The sequence below is a fragment of the Equus caballus genome, chromosome 9 (genome assembly GCF_041296265.1).
Source record: "Equus caballus isolate H_3958 breed thoroughbred chromosome 9, TB-T2T, whole genome shotgun sequence".
Classification (NCBI taxonomy): Eukaryota; Metazoa; Chordata; class Mammalia; order Perissodactyla; family Equidae; genus Equus; species Equus caballus.
Genome location: NC_091692.1, coordinates 939,999 through 963,209, shown reverse-complemented (window position 1 = coordinate 963,209; position 23,211 = coordinate 939,999). Strand labels below are relative to the sequence as shown.

At 40.7% G+C, this 23,211-nt stretch overlaps 1 protein-coding gene and 1 long non-coding RNA gene across 4 annotated transcripts in view; one reads left to right on the top strand and one right to left on the bottom strand.

Annotated features, from left to right (window-relative positions):
- The window catches only part of MMP16 (matrix metallopeptidase 16), a 285,236-nt gene extending 281,122 nt beyond the window's left edge, over nucleotides 1-4,114 (bottom strand). The window contains exon 1 of the mRNA XM_070221375.1: nucleotides 3,750-4,114. Within this exon, the coding sequence (XP_070077476.1) occupies nucleotides 3,750-3,881 (132 nt within the window). The 5' untranslated portion in view covers nucleotides 3,882-4,114. The remainder of the gene's footprint in view (nucleotides 1-3,749) is intronic.
- Nucleotides 3,502-20,090, top strand: LOC138915354 (uncharacterized). 3 transcript variants are annotated; one of them, XR_011421176.1, is made up of 4 exons: nucleotides 3,502-3,867; nucleotides 5,415-5,577; nucleotides 6,535-6,580; nucleotides 19,623-20,090. It is a non-coding gene; the product is annotated as an uncharacterized lncRNA (long non-coding RNA). The 3 variants fall into 3 exon arrangements; XR_011421175.1 differs by lacking the exon at nucleotides 3,502-3,867 and adding an exon at nucleotides 4,974-5,112; XR_011421177.1 differs by lacking the exon at nucleotides 3,502-3,867 and adding an exon at nucleotides 5,235-5,326.
- The last annotated feature ends 3,121 nt before the right edge of the window (nucleotides 20,091-23,211 follow it).

Here is a 23,211-nt window from a genome sequence, read left to right as displayed (position 1 = left end):
TTAGGTAGATTCAGATAAACCTGACAAATGTGAATAAACACTAAACCAGTTAAAGAAACATATTGCAAGAAAAATGTAGGAAATGGTTACACTCACGATTCACAGTATTTGTCAAAAAATGGCCTTTTGAAATCCAGAATCTCTCTTCTTTCTTTAACCAGGAACAACAAAATCAACTTTGGCTTTATCTAGATTTTTTTTGTCACAAAAAGTAATCCTCTTCTTATGCTCTGATATGTGCATTACTCAGAGTATTACATATTTTTATTTTACCATTAAATTGGCTTAAAATAATTTTCCTCATTAGAAATGTGTGCTATTGTTTAAAAAACAGTAAAGAATATATTGTTTATATATTTAACACTTGACAAACTATCAACGTTGATGATGAAAGTTTTTACTATCGTGAACTATTCTCAGATTTCATGACAAAAATGCTTGCACTGTGCCAAAAAAAAAGACACCCAGGATTATGAAAATCCCTACTACAACAATAAAATTATCTTAGAGACAAAATGATTTTCTAGTTTGGAGAGATTAAATCATGACTCTTTGTCAACAATTTGACTTCTTTTGACCAATGAGCACCTCTGACTCACACTGCTGTCCAATGGCAGCCGTCTCTGACTTGCAGTTAATACCAGCAATGTGCCTCCTTTGCACCATGCTGGTTAAATACTGAAAGGCCCACTCCCCCAAAATGAATCCAGCAATGTCCAAAAATCTTTAAACGAATGTATACTGAAAATCTGGCATTAAAAAGTGTTCTACCTGAACTATTTAAGGAGAGGAATGTACTGAATCTCTTCCATAGCACTACTCCTGGCAGTGTCTGATCCTTTCTCAGCTCTGAGATGATCCTTTTTGCTTCTTAAAAACAAAAACAACCAAAACGCACTCCTTTTCTGTAACAGGCTTCCATCAGCATATTAAAAAATATCTCCAGTTCTGATAACTGAAAATTCCAGATGTTGATACTCTTAAAACTCAGACAGGAAAGAGTTAACATGAATATTTCTACCCACCCCCTACTTCCAGGGAAAAAGATATAGGCTTTTAAGCAGTAAATTTGAAGGATCAAAAGTATGAGGGTTCCACCAATTGTGACGTTTGGTGAAGAATAAAGCATTGCAATCTCAGTTGTCAGCATAAAAAGCATCTCTCAGAAGCTTCGTCCCAACTATAATAACTTGGTGTGCTTGCTAGGAAAAAATTTATGATCATATGAGCTTCATGCATGATTGATACCATTACAGTTTAAGACTGTCCTTGAGAATCAATCAAATAAAGCATTCCCAGTGTATGTTTTGTAAGCAAGAAGGGGAACACAATATAAGTGCCTTTTCTGGAAAAGATATGATGGACTTTTCTTCCCCTTAGTGTTTGCTACCAAAAAGAAACATCCAATAAAAGTGAATCAGGAAGAAATTCATGTCAGAAAATATCCTGTCATCCCATGATCTTTACAATATATTGAATTAACTAGCAGCCACTCTTATGATTAAAAAAAAAAAGATGTTATCATTACACAATTACACATAAAGAAGTATATAAACCCAACTAAGGATATGCTCAATTGCTTAAATAATACTATTAGGGAATAATACAAACCATGAAACATAATCTACTCTACATCATTAGAAAATCTCCTTTGTATCAAATAAGGTCTCAGATGGCACATGCCTCTTATCTTTCATAATCAAATATTTGCACTGTGTAATAAATAGGGATGGAATAACTTAAATACTCTAAAAATGAGAAAATAACTCTTTTTTCCATGAACCATTTTTTCACATATATCTTGAAGAAGAGATAAGGGAAATTCAAAATGAAATCTCTTTTTTAGTAAAATCCTAACTTTTTATTGCATAATAATATCTGATTGAACTGACTGAAGGATTCAGACTATGAAGAAATACAATCAAATTCATATTTAGCCTCAAAAAGGAAACCTGGTAATCATCAAAATACTGGTGGTAACCCAATAATCTTGGAAAGCAAATCTAAGACCTTCCCAGGCAGGCAGCCATCAACCAAGTCTCTCTCTTTCTCTTTAGAGTGAGCAAGATGAAACCTAGCACTGACTTTTAACCACCTCCCCGCACCCCACCTCATCACCATCACCACCACCGCCATCTGAAGCCATGGGCCCTTCTGTTTATAGCATCAAAGACAACAGCCTGCCACTTTCATGCCTTCAGTCTATCAGCCAGTTACTTCATTTCAGCAGTAAATTATCTCTTGACTTAAATGTTAGATACAAAATCCATCTGTGGGATGTAATTCTAAAAGTCCAAATCTGTGATCAAGAGAAATCTGGACTTTCAGCCCCTTCCCGTCTCTCTTTTTATTCAGAAAAACAAAGCTGTATTTTTCAAAGGGTTAAACAGTTCTGGTTTTCAAATTGGGTTTTTCGGGTGTGTAACGTAATCATACTCAACATCTGTAAACTTCCTTAACTCTTTTGATAATGGTTTTACTTTTTCAAATACTTTGTTTCTCTACCAACCATCACTTATCACATGGAGTCCTGAACAGTTTATATAAACACAGTTACATTCAGAATATGCCCTCACACATGGCATTTATTATGCACACTTTGCATATAAATCTGTTACATGAAACATGTTCAAACACTGCAACAGGTCGTGCTATTGTGTAAACACACACTGCCAACAAAATGACAGTAAGCTTTGAAGGATCAACAATATAAGACAAAAATCACATTATTCTTCAGAGACTTAATCATAATCCTATTAAGATGTCAGAAAACATAACATCTAATCGAAAGTAAGAGTATTTTACTAAAACCCTCCAACTCTCTTTGTATTCCACCGTGTACATGGTAAACTGTGTTGGAGCCCGGGTGCTTCTACGCCTGCACTGATTTATTGCTCACTGCTGGCTTTAGTGCTGAGGTGATGACAGGAAAAGAACTTTGGCAGAGGTCTGACAAGTCCTTATCCTTAAGTTCCCTCTTGCTGTGTGTCTGTCTGTTCCCAAAGCTATCAAAGTAAAGCAAATGACAGTCTAAAACCTCTCACTTTTGCCATGAGAGTGTGAAATCAAATTAAAAACACACCTCAGAACCATCACATTGGGCCGCGTTTATTTTCAACTGGCTCGGGGGCAGGAGGGAGAAGACACTTGAAAAGAGATGGATTTCATGTCCCCGGTGTAGCCAGATCTAGCTACAGTGTATTAAGTTATGTCTAAATGAGAAAAAGACTGTGCAGTCAAGTGTTTTATCACAAAGTAATGTTACTAAACATATCATGTATTCCCACGCTCGCCTCTAGATTCTTCTGATTTTAACCTCCTTTGTTAGGCACAAAACACGGAGAGAAAGATTTCAGAAACAATACCAAGGCGGCACACGATGCCAAGCAATGAATTCCGTATTTCCTGAGCAGTTTATTCATCATAAACTCAAGCTGATTTATGAAGCCGCACGTCTGCTATATGAAAGCCTCGTCTCTCCCCCGGGGGAAAGGCACGGACCGGCTACGATTGCGCCTTTGAGCGCGCAGCATCGTGCTTTGTGCTGCCGGGATAACGGATTCTCGGGCTCACGCGCATCCATCACCTAAGCCACAGGGAAACTCAACATGGGTCTCGTCTCGGCGGCTGGAAGGAAACAATGTGCTGAGAGCCGGCTGCTCCGAGCCACCAGGACGCGAGGAGTGAAGGAAACGTCTCAGGGAGCAGCCCAGGCAAGGGGGGAAGGAAGAAAGCCCTCGTCCTCTTACCTCCACATTGAAATACTGCTCCGTTCCGCAGACGGTAGCACATAAAATCCAAAGCAAGGTTTGCAAGAAAAATATCCCCGAATGATGCACGAGATCCAACCGTCTTCCAGTGCTGAATGTGAGTAAGATCATAGTGAACTGCGCTTCAGTGGACGGACGGGCTCCCCTGCGCGCTCTCCCTCTCCCTCCCTCCCTGGTTGCCTTTCCAAAAAAGTCCTCCGGGTGGGCGAGCAGCCTGCAGGTTCACCCACAGCTGGCGAGGGGGCGGCAGGCCCGCGGGAAGCAGCGGCGGGGGCAGGCTCAGCAGCAGCCCGCGGCCAGCATCCTCGGGGCCGGTGCCCGCGAACGTGGCGCCCAAGTGCCCCGGCGGTTCCGGCTCGGAGCGCCCACCGCGGCCGCCGCCAGCCCGCGCGCCCGCCTCCGCCTCCGCCTCCTGCGCCTCCCGCGCCGCCTCCGCCGCCGCCGCCTCCTGCGCCTCCTCCGCCGCCTGCTCCTGCGGGAAGGGCCTCCGCCGCGGCGCGCCTCTCGCCTCTGCTTCTCCTTCCCTCCTCTCCGCGCTCCCCTCCAGAATGTTCATCCGTAATCTACATAACTCCTCCTTCCCGGGGTCTGCCCGACTCCCGGGTGCTCGGCGCGCGCGCGGACACGCGCACACACATATGCACGCGCACACACATATGCACACACACACACACACACACACACGTCTGCAAACGAGCACACACACAACCCGACCTGCGCGCGCTTCTTAAAGGAGACGGCTCGTAAAGGGGAATCGCGCTCTGGAAGCAGCCAGCGCGCGCGAGGGGCCCTGGATGAGGACCGCGTCTGTGACACACCGCCCACCCTCATCCCCGAGGCGGGCACCCGGGAACCTGGGCGGCTCCATCCTTTCGTCTCGCCCTCCCCGCGCCGTGTACCTAGAAACAAGTGCGCCCCTCCCCTGCCCGGCACTGGGTGGGGCGCAGGCTGCGGACCCCCGTGTGGGCCGGGCCTGGTCCTGGAGACCGACCGGCGTCCTCAGTCGAGCCGCCCTGCAAGGCCAGGGGGCTCTGGGAATCGGGGGGAGCGCCGGGGTCATTGTGCTCTGCTTGGGGACTCCGGTCGGTCGGCCGGCTGGCCAAGTTTGGGAAGCCTGAGATGGCAAGTCCCAAGCGTCCGAAACTTTGTTGGGGTCCACCAGCCGAGCCCGCGGCCTCCTGTCTCCCTGAACCCCGCCTCCGCCTTCCGGGCTCCGGCAGTAGGCACAGGGTTTGGCGGGGTCGGTTCTAGTCCAATAAGGAAGATGCTCTGTCCCGGGGACGCACGTACCTATTGGGACCCAGGAGACGTGGTCCTGGTGTGAACAAAACATCAGGCCAGAGTGGGTCGGGGCGCTGGAAGGAACCCGCTGCGGGAGGGGGGAGGGCTGGGGAGAAAGGCAGGGGAGCAGCCTGAGGAGGGCGGGGGAGCAGCTGCGAGGGCGGGCGCGGGGGCCGCCGCCTGGAGCACCGGGGCGCGGGCGGGGGGCCTCGGGAGGACTCGAGTCAGCGCGTGAGGCCGCGGACGAGGGGGCGGCAGCCACCGGGCCTTGGCAGGTGACGGTTTGGCTGAAAGAGAAAGGGGGAAGGGAGGCAGACAGGCTTGTGCTGGGGGCCTGGCCAACAATGTGCTTCTCCTTGGCAGCCAGCAGAGGGGAAGAGGAGCCCGCGGGAAGAACCGCAGGCGAGACGGAGAATGAGGGCCATTCAGGGTGTGACAGCCGCCTCGGCGAGGCTTAGAGGGACTCACCAGGGAGATGCGCAGGTCAGCTGGTCGAGCAAAAGTAGGCCTGCAAGACGTCGTGATGGTAAGCACACGGAAAATGTTGAAAGACACTTTGCCCAAAATTGCGTTGGACTGTAATAATTTGTATCCTAAAGAGAAACACAAAAAAGCTGAGGAATGGGACTTTACAGCTAATGCTTTAAAAACTGTAGGAAATAGGAACCGCCCCCCCCCCCCCCCCCCCGCGCCCGCAAGTCTGATCCAGGACTCTCCGGGGAGCATGTCCTGTGCACCGCATGTCCTATCCACAAGAGAATTTTGATGACATAAGAAGAAATGCCTTTTATTGTATGACATATTAAAATCTGCAGAATGTTTCCACGCATAGTATCTCATTTAATTCGCACAACATCCCTGAGGGTTTTGTTTTCATTTCATAGATGGAGAAAATGATGGTGACAAAAGATAACTTTCCAGTGAATGGTTATTCGAGAGGGAGAATTCAGACGTGGATTTTCTGACTCCCGGTTCAGTGCATTTCCTGCCACCCTCCAGTGACTTTCCATATAGAAATCCATTTCTGCTTGTAACAGTTTCATAACCCGAAGTTGGAGATGACTTACATCAAAGACACAATTAGAAGGCAATGTGAAAGCAGGGTCATTATGTAGAACTGATATGGTGCTGTGTGGCCATATAAAGTAACAAAATGTGGTGGGGAGTAATTGTCAATAAATCAAGAATCGTTTTTATGTATAGAGTAATCCCTCCTTATCCACATGGAATACATTCTAAGACCACCCGACCCCCCAGGATGCCTGGAACCCAGGATCATACTGAACCCTGTATATACTATGGTTTTTTTCTATACATACATACGTATGATAAAGTTTAATTTATAAATTAGGCACAGTAAGAGATTGACTACAATAACTAATAAAAAAGAACGATTATAACAATATACCGTAATAAAAGTTACGTGAACGTGGTCCATGTGTTTCTCTCAAAATGCCTTATTGTGCTCTGCTCACCCTTCTAGTGATGGCAGGGGACGACGCAATGCCTGCGTGAGGAGATGCAGTGAGGTGAGTGAGGTAGGCACGGTGAGGTGGCCCTAGGCTACTGTTGACCTTCTAATCATGTGTCAGAAGGAGGATCATGATGGGGCCATGTCAGTGTCAATGGTTAGATGTCATTCTTCGGGATCCAGCAGAGGGATGACTCGTGTCCTGGACCAGAAGGAACCAGACGGTGCAAGGCCTCATCCTGCTACTCGGAAGGGCGTGCAATTTAAAATTTATGGATGTCTATTTCTGGAATTTTTAATTTAATGTTTTCAGACCACAGTTAGCCAAGAGTAACTGAAACCATGGAAAGCAAAACCGTGGATAAGGGGGGACCACCGTACATTGTATCTAGCAAAGTGCAAAATTACAGATGGAAGAGATACAAGAGAAAACAGCGTCGTTGCATTTCCTGATCCTTGATAGGTGTTGAAGGCAGGGAGGTAAACAATTTTACACAAGATGTACGTGAGAAAACAGTTCTAAATGGTGAAGTCCTTGCTAAATGAGCCGCTCCAGGGAAGTAGAATGCAAGTTAGGTGTGGCTGGGCTGTCATCAAGGAGGGGTCTCTCACTGCCAACAACGCCTTTGTCAAAGAAAACACACCTGGGCTCCAGAAAGAGTTGCATTAAAGGAGTGTTTGTGAAGGATATGAGATGGGGAGGGGCTTACAATGAAACATGGAGCTAACTTTTGATCAAGTAGGAAAACAAAGATTGCTAACCCATTTTAGATAGGAATAGGTATCTAGGGAAGATGATCTTCAGAATTATGCGTAGGATTGTCCGTGGGGAGAGACTGGGTGCAAAAAGATAGTTAAAACAAGGTTGACGTGCAGCTGTGAGACTTCAAGGGCCTGTTCTAGTGAACTGTACTTGGAGACCTATGTTTTCAAGGAGCCATTCTAAGGGAAAGAAAAGTAGGAAATCCTAAATTCAAAAGATAGTCTCAAATTAGTGATTAGTAATAATGATAATTTTTTACAAACATTTATTAAACTCCTTAGGGAGCGTTCAATGAGCAATGAATGAGTGTTCACGGTTCTAGAGATGCTGACAGAAATAAAATACTGAGACACAGAACAATCACAGCAATGCTGTAAGGACTCAGGTGATTACACATCCAAGGCACTATAGAGCAGGGTGGAAGAAGTAGTTGATTTTCCCTGAGGTCCTTGGAAAAGTCAGCACAGAAGTAGTGGTTCTCATGGGGTATCTTGAAGAAAGAGGAGACATTTTTGAGGCAGATAAGAAAAGGAAGGATATTGCAGACCTGTGTGCATGGAGGAACAAGCACACGAGATTTGCCTGGAGAACTGCAAATGGTCCATCAGGGCTGGAGGTCAAGGTCAGAGGTTGCGTGGGAGTGCAGAGGTCAGGTCAGGAGGAGTCTTATGTGCCATTTCAGACTTTAGACTCTATCCTAAAGGAATTCTTAGGAGGAGATAATTGAATTTTCCCTATCTTTGTTGTATGTTTGCTAACTCTGTGGAAATAACCACCTTCTAGAAGTTCTCATATTTTTTATTTCATATGTCCTTTTAAGCATTTAATATCTATCTCTGTAGACCTAATGTCTGTGCTAATCCAATAATCCTGATGCAACAGTTCCCCATATGGACTCAGCTGGGCACCTGCAGAAATGTAATCATTTTCTTTGTCAGGTGTGTTTGTTTTTGCATCTCTCATCTGTCGCACAGGCTTATCTTTTAAGGGGCAGGATTATGAAGAAGTTCTTATTCTCATATCTTAGAAATGTTAGCTTCTAAGTTGGTGGTCTTCATAGAGAAAGACTTGTTTTCCTATCCACAGTAAGTTAAAATAGAGAATATCATCCTTCCCTTTAGAGTGTTGATGGAATCTTTCCTCACAACTCTTGTCTCTTGCTCTGCCTGTGCTTTCAGATACTTACTTTCTTCTCACAATTTCACAAAACTCATGAGCAATCTCAGAATTACATATGAATGGAGAGTGGAGAATCTGAAAGAGATTAAAAGAGAATGAGAGAATGAGTAACAAAGCAAAGCGAAAGGAATAGTTGCCCTTGGTAGAGGTTAATAGCAATTCAGTAAAAGATGTAAGAGGAGAGATCTGAGGAAGTACATGATATGTGTAACTCTCAAAAGGCAAATGGCAGATACATAAAAGTGAGCAGTTGAGTGGCATGCTGGGATGTGTGAATGATTATAATTGCTTGAACTAGCATTAAAGGTAAATAATATATTACAGCTGTCATTGAGCCAGATTTCTTAATAAACTAGAGCCTTAGAAGTGATTTCTACAGTTTGGAAAGTTACATAAACCTGTTCATCCCTGTATCAGGTCAATTTCACTGCTCTCCTTCCTACTTGCATCAGTTGAACGTGCAGTGTTCTTCTAAGTTCTGAGAGTTTGAATTAGTGCTGAGGGATGGCTCTGGGCATCTGCTAGTAGCAGGGGCATGCATAGGTAGAACAGTGGTCTGAAGCCCTGTTATTTCAGGGGTGCTCCCAGGTGGAACCTTAAGCTCTGAGAGCATATCAGAAAGGCTGACGCTGGCTGCACCACGATCCCTCAGTGATTCACACACAGGGTAAAACTGAGAAGTTGCTAGCTGTTATCACTGCCCAGGAAGAGAGTATGATTTTTTGGCTTCCTTCATTGACGTATGCTCTTTTCACTTCCTTCACTAGGAGTCTTTCTCAGGTATTTAGTTTTCTGCTCATTTACTTGTTCATTCACTCTTCCGCTGAACATTCATTAACCATGTAAGATGCCAAGCCATTGAGGACATAAAAAGATAAACATGAAGTGAGTTAAGAAAGACCACATCAGTTTGGTTAGACCATCTGCCTTAGGACAGATAACAATGAAGTCTTGGACTTTAAGATTGTTTTCACTTGGGTTTACTATCAACATAAACAAAAAACTAGCACTGCAAAACTTAGAGACAAGATTGTGGCGGGTGAGTGGAAATGGCCTCCAGTGACTCTTGGTTTCTTCATCATGGAGTACCTGAAGTTTGGAGGTCCAAGATGGCTGGGAAGTCTGAGGAACCCACCAGATGAGAGAAGAAAAGGAACAGTGGGTGTACAGCCCTTCATACTGTTTACCTAGGGAGGAGCCTTGTCTGTGCCCATCACCCTAAGAGGCCATTCCCCAACACTGTGATTATGTTCTTCCCAGGGACCTCAGGGTGCTGTGTCACACACCAGGATGTGCAGGAGCTCAGAGTCTGAGTCTGCTCTTCTCTCACTCTGCCATCACCCTCAGAGAGATTCTTCACTTCTAAGTTTTCTCTATGACTTTTCCCCTGGTGATCTTCAGATCTCCAGTCTTAAGCTCAGTCCCATGGTCTAGAATTCATGTCATCACTTTCACCTAAAACTCGGCATGTCTCCAACCATTTCATCACCTTTTCCTTAGGTGGTGTATCCCTTAGTTCCCACCTTTCAATCTGGACCACTTTTCCATTAAACCTTGGACACACCTTTGACTCTAACACTAGTTTATGTTCTTTGTTGAATCCATCACCAGTAGCTGTCACGTCTGTCTGCCCAATACCACTCTGATTCATGCCTTCACCTGAACTTGCAGTTTACCCCTGTCCCTTATAAATTCATTCTCTTGTCGTTTCATGACTAACCGGGTGGTAGCCTCTAACAGGCGGTGCATGAGTATGTTGTTTTTGTGGCCAGTTATTCCTCATGCTGGTCCATTGAAACCTTCTCCCTTACTATTCTTACATGTCACTTTCAACATACGAACATTTCTAAGTTGGAAGGAAGTTTTTAAAGTTCTCGTCTTCAAATTCCTCACTATTCAGAAGAGGAGCCTGAGGCTCAATGAATGAGGTTAAATAAGTCATGTGACTAGTCGACCAAGGTAAAAAATACGTATGTTCCAATTTACAGTTGATTGCTTTTTTTAAAGAAAAAGATTAATTATAAACTACTTTAGACATGAAAGAAAACACAGTGAATAAACAATCCAGTTTAAGAAAGAGTATCATTGCTGTTTCACCCATACCATATAAATAATTATGATAGGCTCAAATTGGATAGTACTCTGTGGATTCAGACATCATGGTTTAATATGTGGTGACAGATGTCATGAGAAAGGACACATTATTCTGTAGGTGGCTGGTAAAATGGAGAAGAGGAATTGAGAAGTCTTTCAGACACCGCATAGCTTTAAGAAAATCATTATACTTCTGAATTTAATTTTCTTCATCTATAAAATGAGATTTCATACTCTCTGGGTAGTTGTGAAGATTAAATGTGATATTATGTGTGGAAGCTTTCTGTAGATTTTTAAATACTAAACAACTTAGTGGATTATTATAGCATTTGACTCTTGCACCTATACATACAGCAAACGAGCAACAAAGACTTATTGGGACTCTGGTTAACAAGAATTTAAAAAAAATTAAAAGAAAACAGAAGTAGAAATTTTCAGAGTGAAGATACTATGAGAACATTCCTAATAGATTTTATTGGAGAATAACAAGCACTGTGTGTTTAACTGGCATTAATAGAAATGATAAAGCTTTTCATTTCTTAGCAAAAGAAAAAGGAGCTACAGAATGGCAGTCTTTAACATTGTTATCAAAATATAATTAGTCCCTTTTGAACTATTATATAGTGTATTAAATGCACTTTTTATTAGTTCATGGCAAAGAAAAGGAAATGGAAAACAGAATGGAAATTAGATTGGCATTCATAAAAGCCGTAAGATCACAATAAAAATGTATGATGTGAAAGTGAATATTTTATATTAAATTAGAAGTGTCAAATTGGAATCTAAACGTATGCATTTCAGAGAACCTATTATGAGCTGATTTCCAACAGTAATGAGAAACTAAACATCTAAGTTGAAATATCCTTTTTGTACGTATGAGAACAAAACTACAAGTGAATTAACCTGCATCAACATAATTATAATTCGAGAAAAGACTAATAGAAAGATGAGAAAAAGATGTTGGATACTCTTAGTCCTAGTACATCTAGTGGTTCCATTACATTCTTCATAATTTTGAAATGATTTAACCTCACTCGTCTTTAATTCTCTAAGCGCTGGAATAGTCAGAATCATTCATATGTTGCTTTTTTTTAATTTTTAAGAAACTTAATATGATAATGAACTTGACTGTCTACTACATCTTTCACTATCTGACTCACTTTTTCCCCCTTTGTTGAAGAGTAGGGCATTCTGATGGTCTGATAGTCACACGTTTATAAAATCCCCTCAAAAATCCACTTTCCATATTATATATGTTAGAGGTTGTCATTGTTTTATTAATATCTTGGGGATATCTGATTCTGTTTACATTGGGATAGTTGTGTTCCTTGTCATTCACAAGGCCAAAAGTAAATGACTCATTTGTTGTAGATTAGTAAGTAATCAATGTCTGGAAATCTGGAGACATAAGAATTTACAGGTTTCCTCCGCTATCCGAAAGTGGAGCATTCCTGTGAAACCTTTCCTGAGCTGAAATGGCATAAAGCGAAGAAGGAACTACCACTAATTTATATGGGGAAACTTTTTGAGCATTCTCAGACCCAAAATATAACCTATCAAAACAGATCAAGGTGAAGCACAGAGGCTCGCAGACGCGGTCCACAGCGAGGGCAGCCTGATGCTGAGATGCTGAGGCTGGTTCCCAGGGGAGGACCGTGGGGGCCACTTCCTCGGATCAGGTGCCCGATGCCTGACAGCTGACTGCCAAGCACACACTGAACACTCTTGTAGCTTTTTGCCTTCTTTTCGTAAAAGTGAAAAATCCTCTTTGAATTTCTTTCGGTTAGCAAAAATAGGTATGTACTAATGTATTTCTTTCATAAAAGCCAGGTGATGGAAGGCACTTTTGGAGGGCGGGGGAACTCCTATTTCTTCTTTGAAAACGTGGCTATAGTCTTTTCAAAGGAGCTAACACGTACAGAATGTCTGTTTATGAAATCAAGACGTAAGTGTGTGAGTTTAATATAAGAGCATAAATCAGCGTCAGTAAACTCTAACTTGACACTACAGTTAGCACTTAGTTAATTTTTTCGTAAAATACATGACTATTCTCTCTAAGATTAGAAGTTACTCATCCAAAGTCTCAAAAATGAATTAGAAAAAATTATCTAAATTTTTTTACACCAAAGATTTTCTTCAGCATCAGGTATCATCATATATTTCTAAGTAAAATCATTACCATATTAGCTCAAGGAGTCAGAAAAATATTTTATGCTTTGACATCTACTCTTATAGATATTTTCCATAGGACAACCAAATATGCTATCTACAGATGCAATTTGTCTTACATAAAATAATTCAGGAACAGGAATATGCATGTGATGATGCTTTTGGAATTTTAATTTACCCACATCAAAGGTGCATCTGCATTTATTCATTTTTAATTACGTTTAGTTTCTAAAAATTCTCAGTGCAGTCATTTTAAAGATAACTTTTATTTTCTACCTTTGAAGAATCTCACTCAGACGTTTGTTTTCCCTCGGAAAATAAGATGATGAAGTTAGCTGGACATTGTTTGCATAAAATTTTGCTTAATTTTAAATTTTCATTTAAATTAGATTGAGATCAAACTTCATCGACTGTGAGGCTCAAATGTTAATTAAAAAATCACAGAAACACTTCACTGAGTGGGAAGGAGGGGCATGCCTGCTCTGTGCTCTCACCCAATGAAAAAAATTCATTCCAGCTATTCCTAATAGGTAGACATTCAGCGTCATCTTGAGGACATCCAGGGGGGCGTTTGACTACTTTACAAAGCAAAACATCCAGTGGAAAGTCCAAGTGCATAAGGCCTTTGGAATTTTGATCCACTTGTCCATAATTTGTCCATACCAAAATTATAGTTTTTCATGGCTAAAATCGTTTTTTGAATTACTTTTAAATGTGTATAACGTGCTATCAGCAGAGCCATTCAAGTATCTCCCTTTAAATCTGAAATTTAAAACAAGAACACTCATGATCTGGGGTACTGACCAGGGGCAGCAAGATATATTTGAAATCTGCTTATGAACCTACAGTTGGTTTAAACAAAATAATCCATCAATAGAGTTCCCGTAAAATGTTAAATCTCAAGATTTCTGGGGACTTCGTAGAGATTCGCTGTTCATTTTCCTCTCCAGGATTTGAATCCTCTCAACAATGTCCCGAAGTTTTTTTTAATCTAAAAAATTCTGTTATTGGGGCCGGCCCAGTCGCGCAGCAGTTAAGTGCACACGTTCCGCTTTGGCGGCCCGGAGTTCCCCGGTTCGGATCCCGGGTGCGGACATGGTACCACTTGTCAAGCCATGCTGTGGTAGGTGTCCCACATATAAAGTAGGGGAAGATGAGCAAGGATGTTAGCCCAGGGCCAGTCTTCCTCAGCAAAAAGAGGAGGATTGGCAGCAGATGTTAGCTCAGGGCTAATCTTCCTCAAAAAAAAAAAACATTCTGTCATCATGTCATAATTATTTAATTATTTATGAACTCTTACTAAACTTCCCTACTAAAATTGAATGTAAAATGTTCTCTATGCAAAGGAAATCTATATTTTCAGAGTATTATATAGTCGTATTTCTTGATCCTCTGTTATTATAATGTAATGGCTTAAGGTTATTAAATTCAATATTTAAACTTTTCTTAGTTTTATTTGTCACTGATATATGTACTTAGATGTACCTTAGCATTAATCAAAATGTAGGACCTTTCTTCCCTCTTAGGATATGAGTATGTTCTGTAGAGAATAATATTAATACTTTTCTTTAGGAAATATATTATAGACTTTCCTTAATGAGTATTTGGTCCCTATATAGAACGACAAATTTTTTCTCTTTTTTCCTCTTATGGTAAACACTGTGACCTTTTAGTAAGCAGGCACTAGCGGATATTGGAAACTGCACTGAGGTGAGCGTCTAGAGACCGTTTCTCAGTTCTAGCACTGTCAGTGCATAGCTGATTAAATTTAAGAAGCCTGTCACCATTCTTTGCTCTATATATTCTGTTTGTGAAATGAAGAATTTGAATCGGATAATTTCTGAAGTATCTTAAATTTCTCAAACTCTGTGAATGAATCAATTGATGTTAACTCAAAAGTTAGAATCTGTACCTGTCTTGCTAGAAGTCAGATTTTAAAATATTGGACTGGATATGAATATAATTTAACCTAAAATTTTCTCTGATGGTTTAGTAAGTTTCATGTGCTGACTGTACTGAGTAAATGAAAGTATTTTTTAGATCACCCTGAATTGAATTCAGAGGACACATGGATTGATGTAAGAGTGAGGTGAGGTTTTATGCCCACGTGAGGCTTCTTGATTAAAGCTACTCTGTGCATGTGTCTGGGGTGTCTGGCTGTGCCTGTGTCCGCGTGGCACGTTTGCTGTCTCTACCACTAGGGGTCATCACAACGTGTGCGTCTGCAAGCAGGAAAGCTTTTAAGTCTAACAATGGTTTTTTTTTGAGTAGATGCAGCAACGTACAATAATCACTTTTCTTTACAAATTATATAATAAAAGAATTTCTATGAAAAAATAGCTTTTTGTGTTCATATATATGTGAAATTGTTCTACCATAAGAACTACTTTTATGGAAAGAGAAAAAAATGTTTTGTTTCCCATCTCCCATTTAGTTGCTTTGGGTTCAGCATCTGCTTCTCATTGCAAACTTCTCATATTTAGTTTTCCTTCTGTATTATCAGTTGCTCAAGGAAATCAATAAAATTTCCAAGTGTTTTAGAATAAATCAGTATAGTGATTGAGTATAAGTGGCTGTTTACCTATTTGTAAATATATATCCATTTTTAATTCCAATAATACCATTTAATACCAAGTTGGTTGGTAAGAAGGTAGATATACATTGTAATAAGTAGTAGTATCTAATATTCAATTATTACAAAAGTGAAAATGGGTAGTTTTATGATGACAAGTATAATATATGTAAATAAAGAATTTTCTCAAGTTGAATTTGGCAATTTCCAATTTTCTTGATATAAGTGTTGCTTACACCTCCTTGATGGAAGACTGACATAGTTTTAACATTCAAAATTATCAAATGATTTTTAACACTGCTTCATTGAAAAACACGTTTATCAGACCTGTAAAAAATACTTAGGTTGAGTTTGCCAAATTCAGCAAATAAAAATACAGGACTCAGAGTTAAATTTGAATTTCAGATAAACAACAAATAATTTTTACTATATCTTGTGCAATATTTTGGAAATAAACTAAAGAATTATCTGTTGCTTATCTGAAACTCAAATTTGAGTATCTTGTATTTTATATGGCAGCTCTTCTTAGAGTATGAGTAGGTATAATCAGTTAAAGCTATTTCTGAACTATATTTACAGATAAACATATATGTGTGTGTATATATGATATATATGAGATAGAGTTTCAGCTCAGTTATCTGTAAGTCAAACTTCAGACTTCCTGAGGGCTAAGAAAGAAGTGCAGTCAGAATTGCAGGAGAACAGGCGGGGGGGAAGGAAGACTGGCGAAGGAAGGGAGGGAGAGAGGAAGGGAGAGAAAGTAACAAGGAAGGAAGAAGAAACGACAAGTGTCTCTCGCTTTAATGCTCAGAAATGGATGTACTTCCTACCACGTGAAAAGCAACACTCATGTTAGCAAACAATTGCACAAAACTGAGAATTACATGGGAAAGACTGGGAGAGCAAAAAGAGAAAAAGAGAAGTGATGGAGAGGATAAAAGGAAGTTATGAAGAGGCTAGGTAAGGACAACGGGAGTGGGTGTCTACACCAAAATGGAGGTCCAGTGACTTGATTCCGCTGTGGTCTCTGTGAAGGTGGAATGGGGCAGCTCAGGCTCACCCTCAGGAACTGTCACCAGCATCTGTGTGCCCCACTGAAGCCGTGTGATCATCTGGCCGACTCTGTAGAGTACAAATTAGGAAAGTGATGGCAAAACCATTTTTAGTTCAGGTAATCACCAAGAATACAAATCTGTCTTGCCGCAAATGTGCGAATTTCCAGGGTATGACAGAAGACAATGTAATTTGCCTAAAGTCACACAGCAAGTAGCGGAGTAGAGTCAGGGTTCAACCCTATGTTTTACAACAAAAGAGCTACATTTATTTCACTTAGCAAAATTGTCATACCAACCAACAAATTTATTTGGTGAGGAGGGAGAGTCACTCTGGTAGAGATGAGTTAAAACAAACTCGGTGGACATGTGACTTGCATGTTAGTTTGTTTATGGAGAACAAGCCCGAGTTAACAATGCTTTAGAATCCAACTGGTGAAAAGGTTAGGGGATATCCTTATTGTGATCTCTTTCTAATGGCAAAAAAAGAAATGTTTTAGTGAAAATACTTAGGAGTGAGTCATGTACAAGGAGATACAAGGAAGCTCTGGGAGGTATTGGGTGTGTCTGTTACCTTGATAGTGGTGATGGTACATGGTGTCTGCATATATCCAAACTCACCAAATTGTGCATATTAAATATGTGCACTTCTTTGTGTATCAATTATACCTCAATAAATCTGTTAAAAAATGAATGCACATTTGAAATGTTTCCATTTAAAGAAGTACAACAAAATTAGTTACCAATTTTTCTTTTTCTTTCTTTTCTTCTTCTTTTCTTTTCTTTTTTTTTTTTTTTGCTGAGGAAGATTATCACTGAGCTAACATCTGTGCCAATCTTCCTCTATTTTGTATATGGGATGCTGCCACAGCATGACCTGATGAGCAATGTATAGGTCTGTGCCCAGAATCTGAACCCGCAAACCCCAGGCCACAGGAGCATAGTGTGTGAACTTAACCACTACACCACCGGGCCAGCCCCATCAATTTTTAACCAAAAAAGAAAAAGGAAAATGAGCTTTAAGTGGTGAAAAACAACCACCAACCCATGAAATTGTAGAATTATGGGCAGTTTATCCCCAGAAGAGTTTGGGAGGAATTGAATGTAGAATGTACAAAATGTCGATGAATTATTGACCATTTGCACATGTACTAATGCTGCAATTAATATGTACCAGCGTACGGTCACCTACTTAGAGGATCCTTTTCTAAGCATTTGTCTGAAAGACCTCTCAACCCCATTCTCCTTGCCAGTCACTATCGTAAATAATTGTTTTATCTCCATACCTACCCCCAATTTCCAGCCAAAAAAAGAGATCTAAATTCTATGGGAGCAGGGACGTCCTCTAAATTATTTGCTGCTGCATCACCAGCACCTGGCATAATGGCTGCTTCAGCAAAGAAGAATGCTAAATGTTTGATGAAGGAATAAATTAATGATATTTATATATACCTATCCAACTCTTGTAAGAAATACAATTTTTGTTTTATGCTCTGAATTTTACCATGGAGTTGTTGTTTCAAGATGGACTCATGGGTTCTCTATTCCCTGATTTCTTTTTGTTAAAAAAATCTACCTCCTGCTTTTGAACTTGAATAGCAAGTTGAGTTAGTATAAAATTAGTAGATCACTCTTTCTATCAAGTAATGAAACTCATTGGACGTTTCTGGGGCTGGTCATGTGCTTATGTATTTTATTTTATTTGCTTTTGATTTTGGAAGCCTGGTGATTATGTTTTGTCCATTTCCCTAGAATGTGTTGTACCTGCTTAATCTGGTAAATTTCAAGGGCGGCACTTTTCAGTAAATTTTGTTCTGTCATATCTTATTTTTGTTTCATTTGTTTTCTTCTCTATTCAGAAATATGTGCATAATGGATCTCCTTTATCTTCCATCTATAATACTTTTCCTTTAATCATTCTAAACCATTTGTTGCTTTCCATTTTATTTTCCGTGCTTTTTTTTCAATTTTTCAATTCTGTCATTCATACCATTATGATATCCTTTCTCTTCTTTAAATATTCTTCATACAACATTTATTGAGTCATTTTTAATTTTAAACAGATAAGTGCGAATAATTTAAACTATTAATTCCTAAAAAATCTATGAAACATATTGATGCTGGTCCTTAGAATTTCATCCAAGTTTTCTATCTTTTAAAACTATTTTTCACACTATTACAAGTTAAAATGTCTCAATGTCCTGGATTGTAACATCAAGTAGAATACTGATGAGCGGTACAAATTTTCATCTAAATGAAAATTTTTTACATTGAAGAGAAAAATACTATTATGTTCCATAAACTTTCCATATAGTATCTTAGTTCCATGCAACAGTTATTTAAAAAGAACTTAGCGTGTGCAGATTTTGTGCTTGGCTCAGGGTATCATGAATAAGACTTGATCTTTATCTTCAAGGAGCATGAAGCCCATTTAAAGAGAGAAGAGACATCCAAGGAGAGCAATGAGATTTCATTTAACTGTTTATTTAGTAGTAGTGTGACTTAGTGCATAGAAAATAAGATCTTATATCAGATAAATGGCAAAGGCACCTGTCTCCTCCTGCATTCACTTGCTGATGTATGTCAGGATCTCTATCTGTGGTACTGATCCAATAAGAGCTAGCTCAGAGTATTTGTACTGGTATAGTCCTGGTAAGAACTAGACAGTTGATTAATGTCTGTCACTTCTTTCCTTACATGGGAAGTTGTGAGATCCAGTTGGCCAATTGGATCATTAATTGTCGCCATGCCCTGTGGCCCATGTCTCAAGAGCATTCACATTAGGAGGTGACATGCTCTTTTCCAATATCTCTCAAGTCAAAACCCAAGATGTCTTGGGTGATGCAGAAGATGTCTTGAGTAATATCTTTGGTCTTGACTCTGGCCTCATTATTATCATACCCCCTAATAATTGCAATATTATTTATAGACAAGAAGCACAGTTGGTTGGTAAGAAGGTAGATATATCTGTCAATCTAACTTTCCCACACATTTCTTAATCCCAAACAAATCTTAGGAAGAGAACTATATTTCTAATCATCTCCTTTTATAGCCGAGACAATTAATTCCAGATAGTTTAAGTGAGTTGCTCCAGGTTAGACCAGCCACTGTCTTGACTCTTCCTTGATTACTTTTTCCATTAAATCATTTCTATGTCACATTTAGAAACTAGATCCAAAGATTTGGGAAAAATACATGAACATATGTAGAGAGATTATTCTTGCCAATTCTTCAACCATCATGGATTTCTTTTCTCTCTTGCTTTTTCTAGATTGAAATAGTTCTTCAAGTTCGAGAAGACAGAAGCAAAATGAAATTTGAGTAACAAACATTGTCTCTGTTGATAGCTGATATAAATGAATATTCCCCCTGAACAGTATGACTATTTCTACCCATCCTTGTATTTCTCTTTCTCTGAACATAGCTTTAAAAATCCCAAATCTTTTTTCACTACTGTTTTAGAGTATTTAGTAAACATAACCATATCGTGAGCTTTGTTATCCAGACACCATTATTTCTTTTCGTGTTATATTTTTAAAATACTTTCTTGATTATGTGCTTATATGCTGAGCACAACTGTAAAAATAATTAGAAATTTATAAAATGTTTGTGTTGCTAATTAAATCACTACAATAAATCAGAATTTGCTCTCCAAATTGTGCAAAATCTTGTAACAAGAAGTAAATTATTATAAAGTGCCACCTTTGAGGGGCAAAAGCACTGCTCTGTCCATCCAAAATAGTGTTTCGATGTGTCGTTTTTATGAAGCAACTCTCCTCACTCCATATGGACTCTATTAAATCCACACTACAATTAAATATAAGCAGATGTTACCAAATACAGTCCTTGTTAGCTCTCTTCTCTAAAGCATGCTATTACATGGTAAACAGGCATTAATCTATTTCAGACTAGGATTTAAGGCCCTCTGAGTATCAGTAACTGCCTCCTTCTTTCAATGTCACCAGGATATATCAAGCAGGAGCTTGCCAGCTTCTCTTGGCGATGTCCAGCTCACATATAATCCTCCATGATTTGTTTCTGTCCTTTGTTGTTCAACCAGCATTTTAGCACTGCTTCTGAGAACAGACAATGGCTGTGCAACCGTGATATTACTAGCTAACCTGGGGAATGAAAACAAGTATTTGAACTTCAATAAAATATACACACATTGAGGGTTGATTGTGTGATATTAATACATAAATTACAAGAGACAGTCACCCATTCACTTAAATTCTGTAGATAATCACACCAAACTGATATGGGAAGCATTTGTTCATCAGGAAATATATTCTTTTTTCCTGTGTGAGGAAGATTGGCCCTGAGCTAACATCTTTTGCCAATCTTCCTCTTTTTGCTGAGGAAGATTGTCACTGAACTAACATCTGGCCAATCTTTCTCTTTTTCGTATGTGGGATGCTGCCACAGCATAGCTTGATGAGTGGAGTAAGTCCACACCGGGGATCTGAACCCATGAATCCTGGGCCACTGAAGTGGAGCATGAGAACTTAACCACTATGCTACCAGGCTGGTCCTGGGAAAGATATTCTTAATTTCAACTCCGAAAAGAGTCTGTGACAATTTTTATGGAAATTATGAGTTATGTTTAGTGATGATGTCATGTTACTCTTGCCGTTAGGAGACGATTTTGGTGGGTCTCCCATACGTCTCATGATGAGGCACTGGCCGCCCTTTGTTCTCGGCTCTCTTTTCACAGGGGTTTGCATAGCAATCAGACTTGGAAGGCATGGTGTCTCCTTCTGAAGCAGAGTGGGCTTGCTTGCTGCTCAGGGTAAGACAGTGATTCCTACAGGAGCAAAGGGCAGACATGCTTGCTCCCTGTTGTAGAAGATTCAAGTTCCCTAAGCTAAGGGTTCTTCTCCTGAAGCCCACTACGTTTGCAGGGGTCATCTGGCCCTCTTCATGTCTCCCTGGGAGAAGTGGGATTCACGTAATGTAGGCAAAAATTTGGATATTCTGGCTACTGTTACTGTCGTGAGAGGTAAAGTCCTTTGTCTCTGATTCAGAAGACTTAAGTCACCTTCATGCATGCACAAAACTTTGTCTGTGTTTCATGGTGGGCTAACTTATCACCTTGCAAGCTAGGTAAAAATCTCAGACCCTTCCCCATTCTTGAAAGATGTTTTGGCAATGAAGATGAGATGCCGACAGAGACGAGGAGTTTGGAAGGAGAATGAGAGCCATGCAGGCTGATGGAATTTAAGAGAAAGCCATGGGAATTGGTAATGAACACACTGATCAAATTGTACGGTCAACCAGGAAATAAGTGGTTCTCGACTTTATCGCCTGTTAATGAGAAGAGATTGGGGAGTGGTTGCTTGATGACCACTAGAAGTAGGTTCAGAGACAGCTGTCTGAACAGTGTGCTGTAGTTGCTGATTCTCCTCTAGCTGGGAATGGGTCGGGAGGAGGGAGAATGAAGGGGGCAGTTTCTCACAATTTGTCCACCCACTGTAACAACGAGTGCTGAGATGAGTCCTGGAAGGGCAAAAGGAGTTCTACTTTCCTTCACACAACAGTCACAGAGATGAGCACCTACACTAACATGGAAAGAGGAGAATTCACAAGAGATAGGGGCAGAAACCAGATGAATCTTTACAAATTTGGCTACTTCATTTCAGAGAAGACGAGAAGGGCATGCCATGCTCTTTAAGGAAGAGTGGAAATAACTGAGCTTTCTTCCAGCTCAGCTCCTCTTGGAGTCTGTTATGCAAATTTTAGATCCGTTCGAAGATGACAATAAAAGATCTGAGGGTTTTTTTGTTAATGGGTCCTGGATGCTATAAGGCAGCTTTGATCATCTGGGGAGAATTCCCTGAGAGAAATACTCTTATGGGAAACCATAGATTAGGCTCTGACTAGAATTGAGTCTCTTGCTGCTCCAGATCATTTACAATGCTGACCAAGGTGATCCACTGGAGAGGGAGAAACTGACCCCCACAATTTAGATGAATTCTTGTGATCAAGTGCAGCATCTCCTGAAGCCAGAAGAAAATGCACCTTCTTGTTGGTGTGCAGCCCCTCTCTCCCTCTGTCCCCACAGATTGCTGGCCTCCCTCCGTGCCAACCTCAGCTGCTTTAAAGAGAAAGCTTACGAAGGATGGCATGTAGTCCTTCTTGTCTCCAAGAAGAACCAAAAGCCACGCATCCAAGGATGTTGGGCAACTTTGGGGAGGGGAGAATCACATAATTTATGGCTCTCCTGGATAGACTGACCCTAGTCACCATCATATCAGGTCCCATAAGAGGAGAGGGTACCCAAGTTCCGCCTGTAAGTTTTAGGCAGCGTTCATAGCGGAGAAGGAAAACTAACTCATCATGTGGGTGGGATCCATTGAGCGAACTCAAAGTACTGTTGTTGTGGCTTCTATTGCTGACTGTACAATCAATTGTATTAATGTTTTACATGCTGGCAGTGTGAATGCTCATAGGTACCAAATTCCCCTAATTAAGAAAAGCCTCTTATACCAATAAGCAATGCTAATACTTTCGAGCCACACTGCCCTAATACCCCATGTGAGCTGTAAGTGCCAGTGCTGTTGATTTTGCCATTGGAGCCTCTGACCATGAAAAGCAGCCTCCACAGCACGGCATCTCTTGGGGTTTTGCAGTCATGTCGTCTCTGAGGTGGTGACCAGGTAAACCCCTTTTGTAAAGCTGCTACGGGCTTGCCACTGGAGCTCTTATTGAAACCAAATCCCTGAACCATGGAGATGTGTGACTCTCCACGCTGACATTACCGTTTTGAGGTGGGTCAGCTCAAACTCAACAAACCAGGTGGGGAGGGCCACCAAGCCTCCCTTGTTAGGCGGAAACTGTGTATCCAATAACGTGACAGGCAG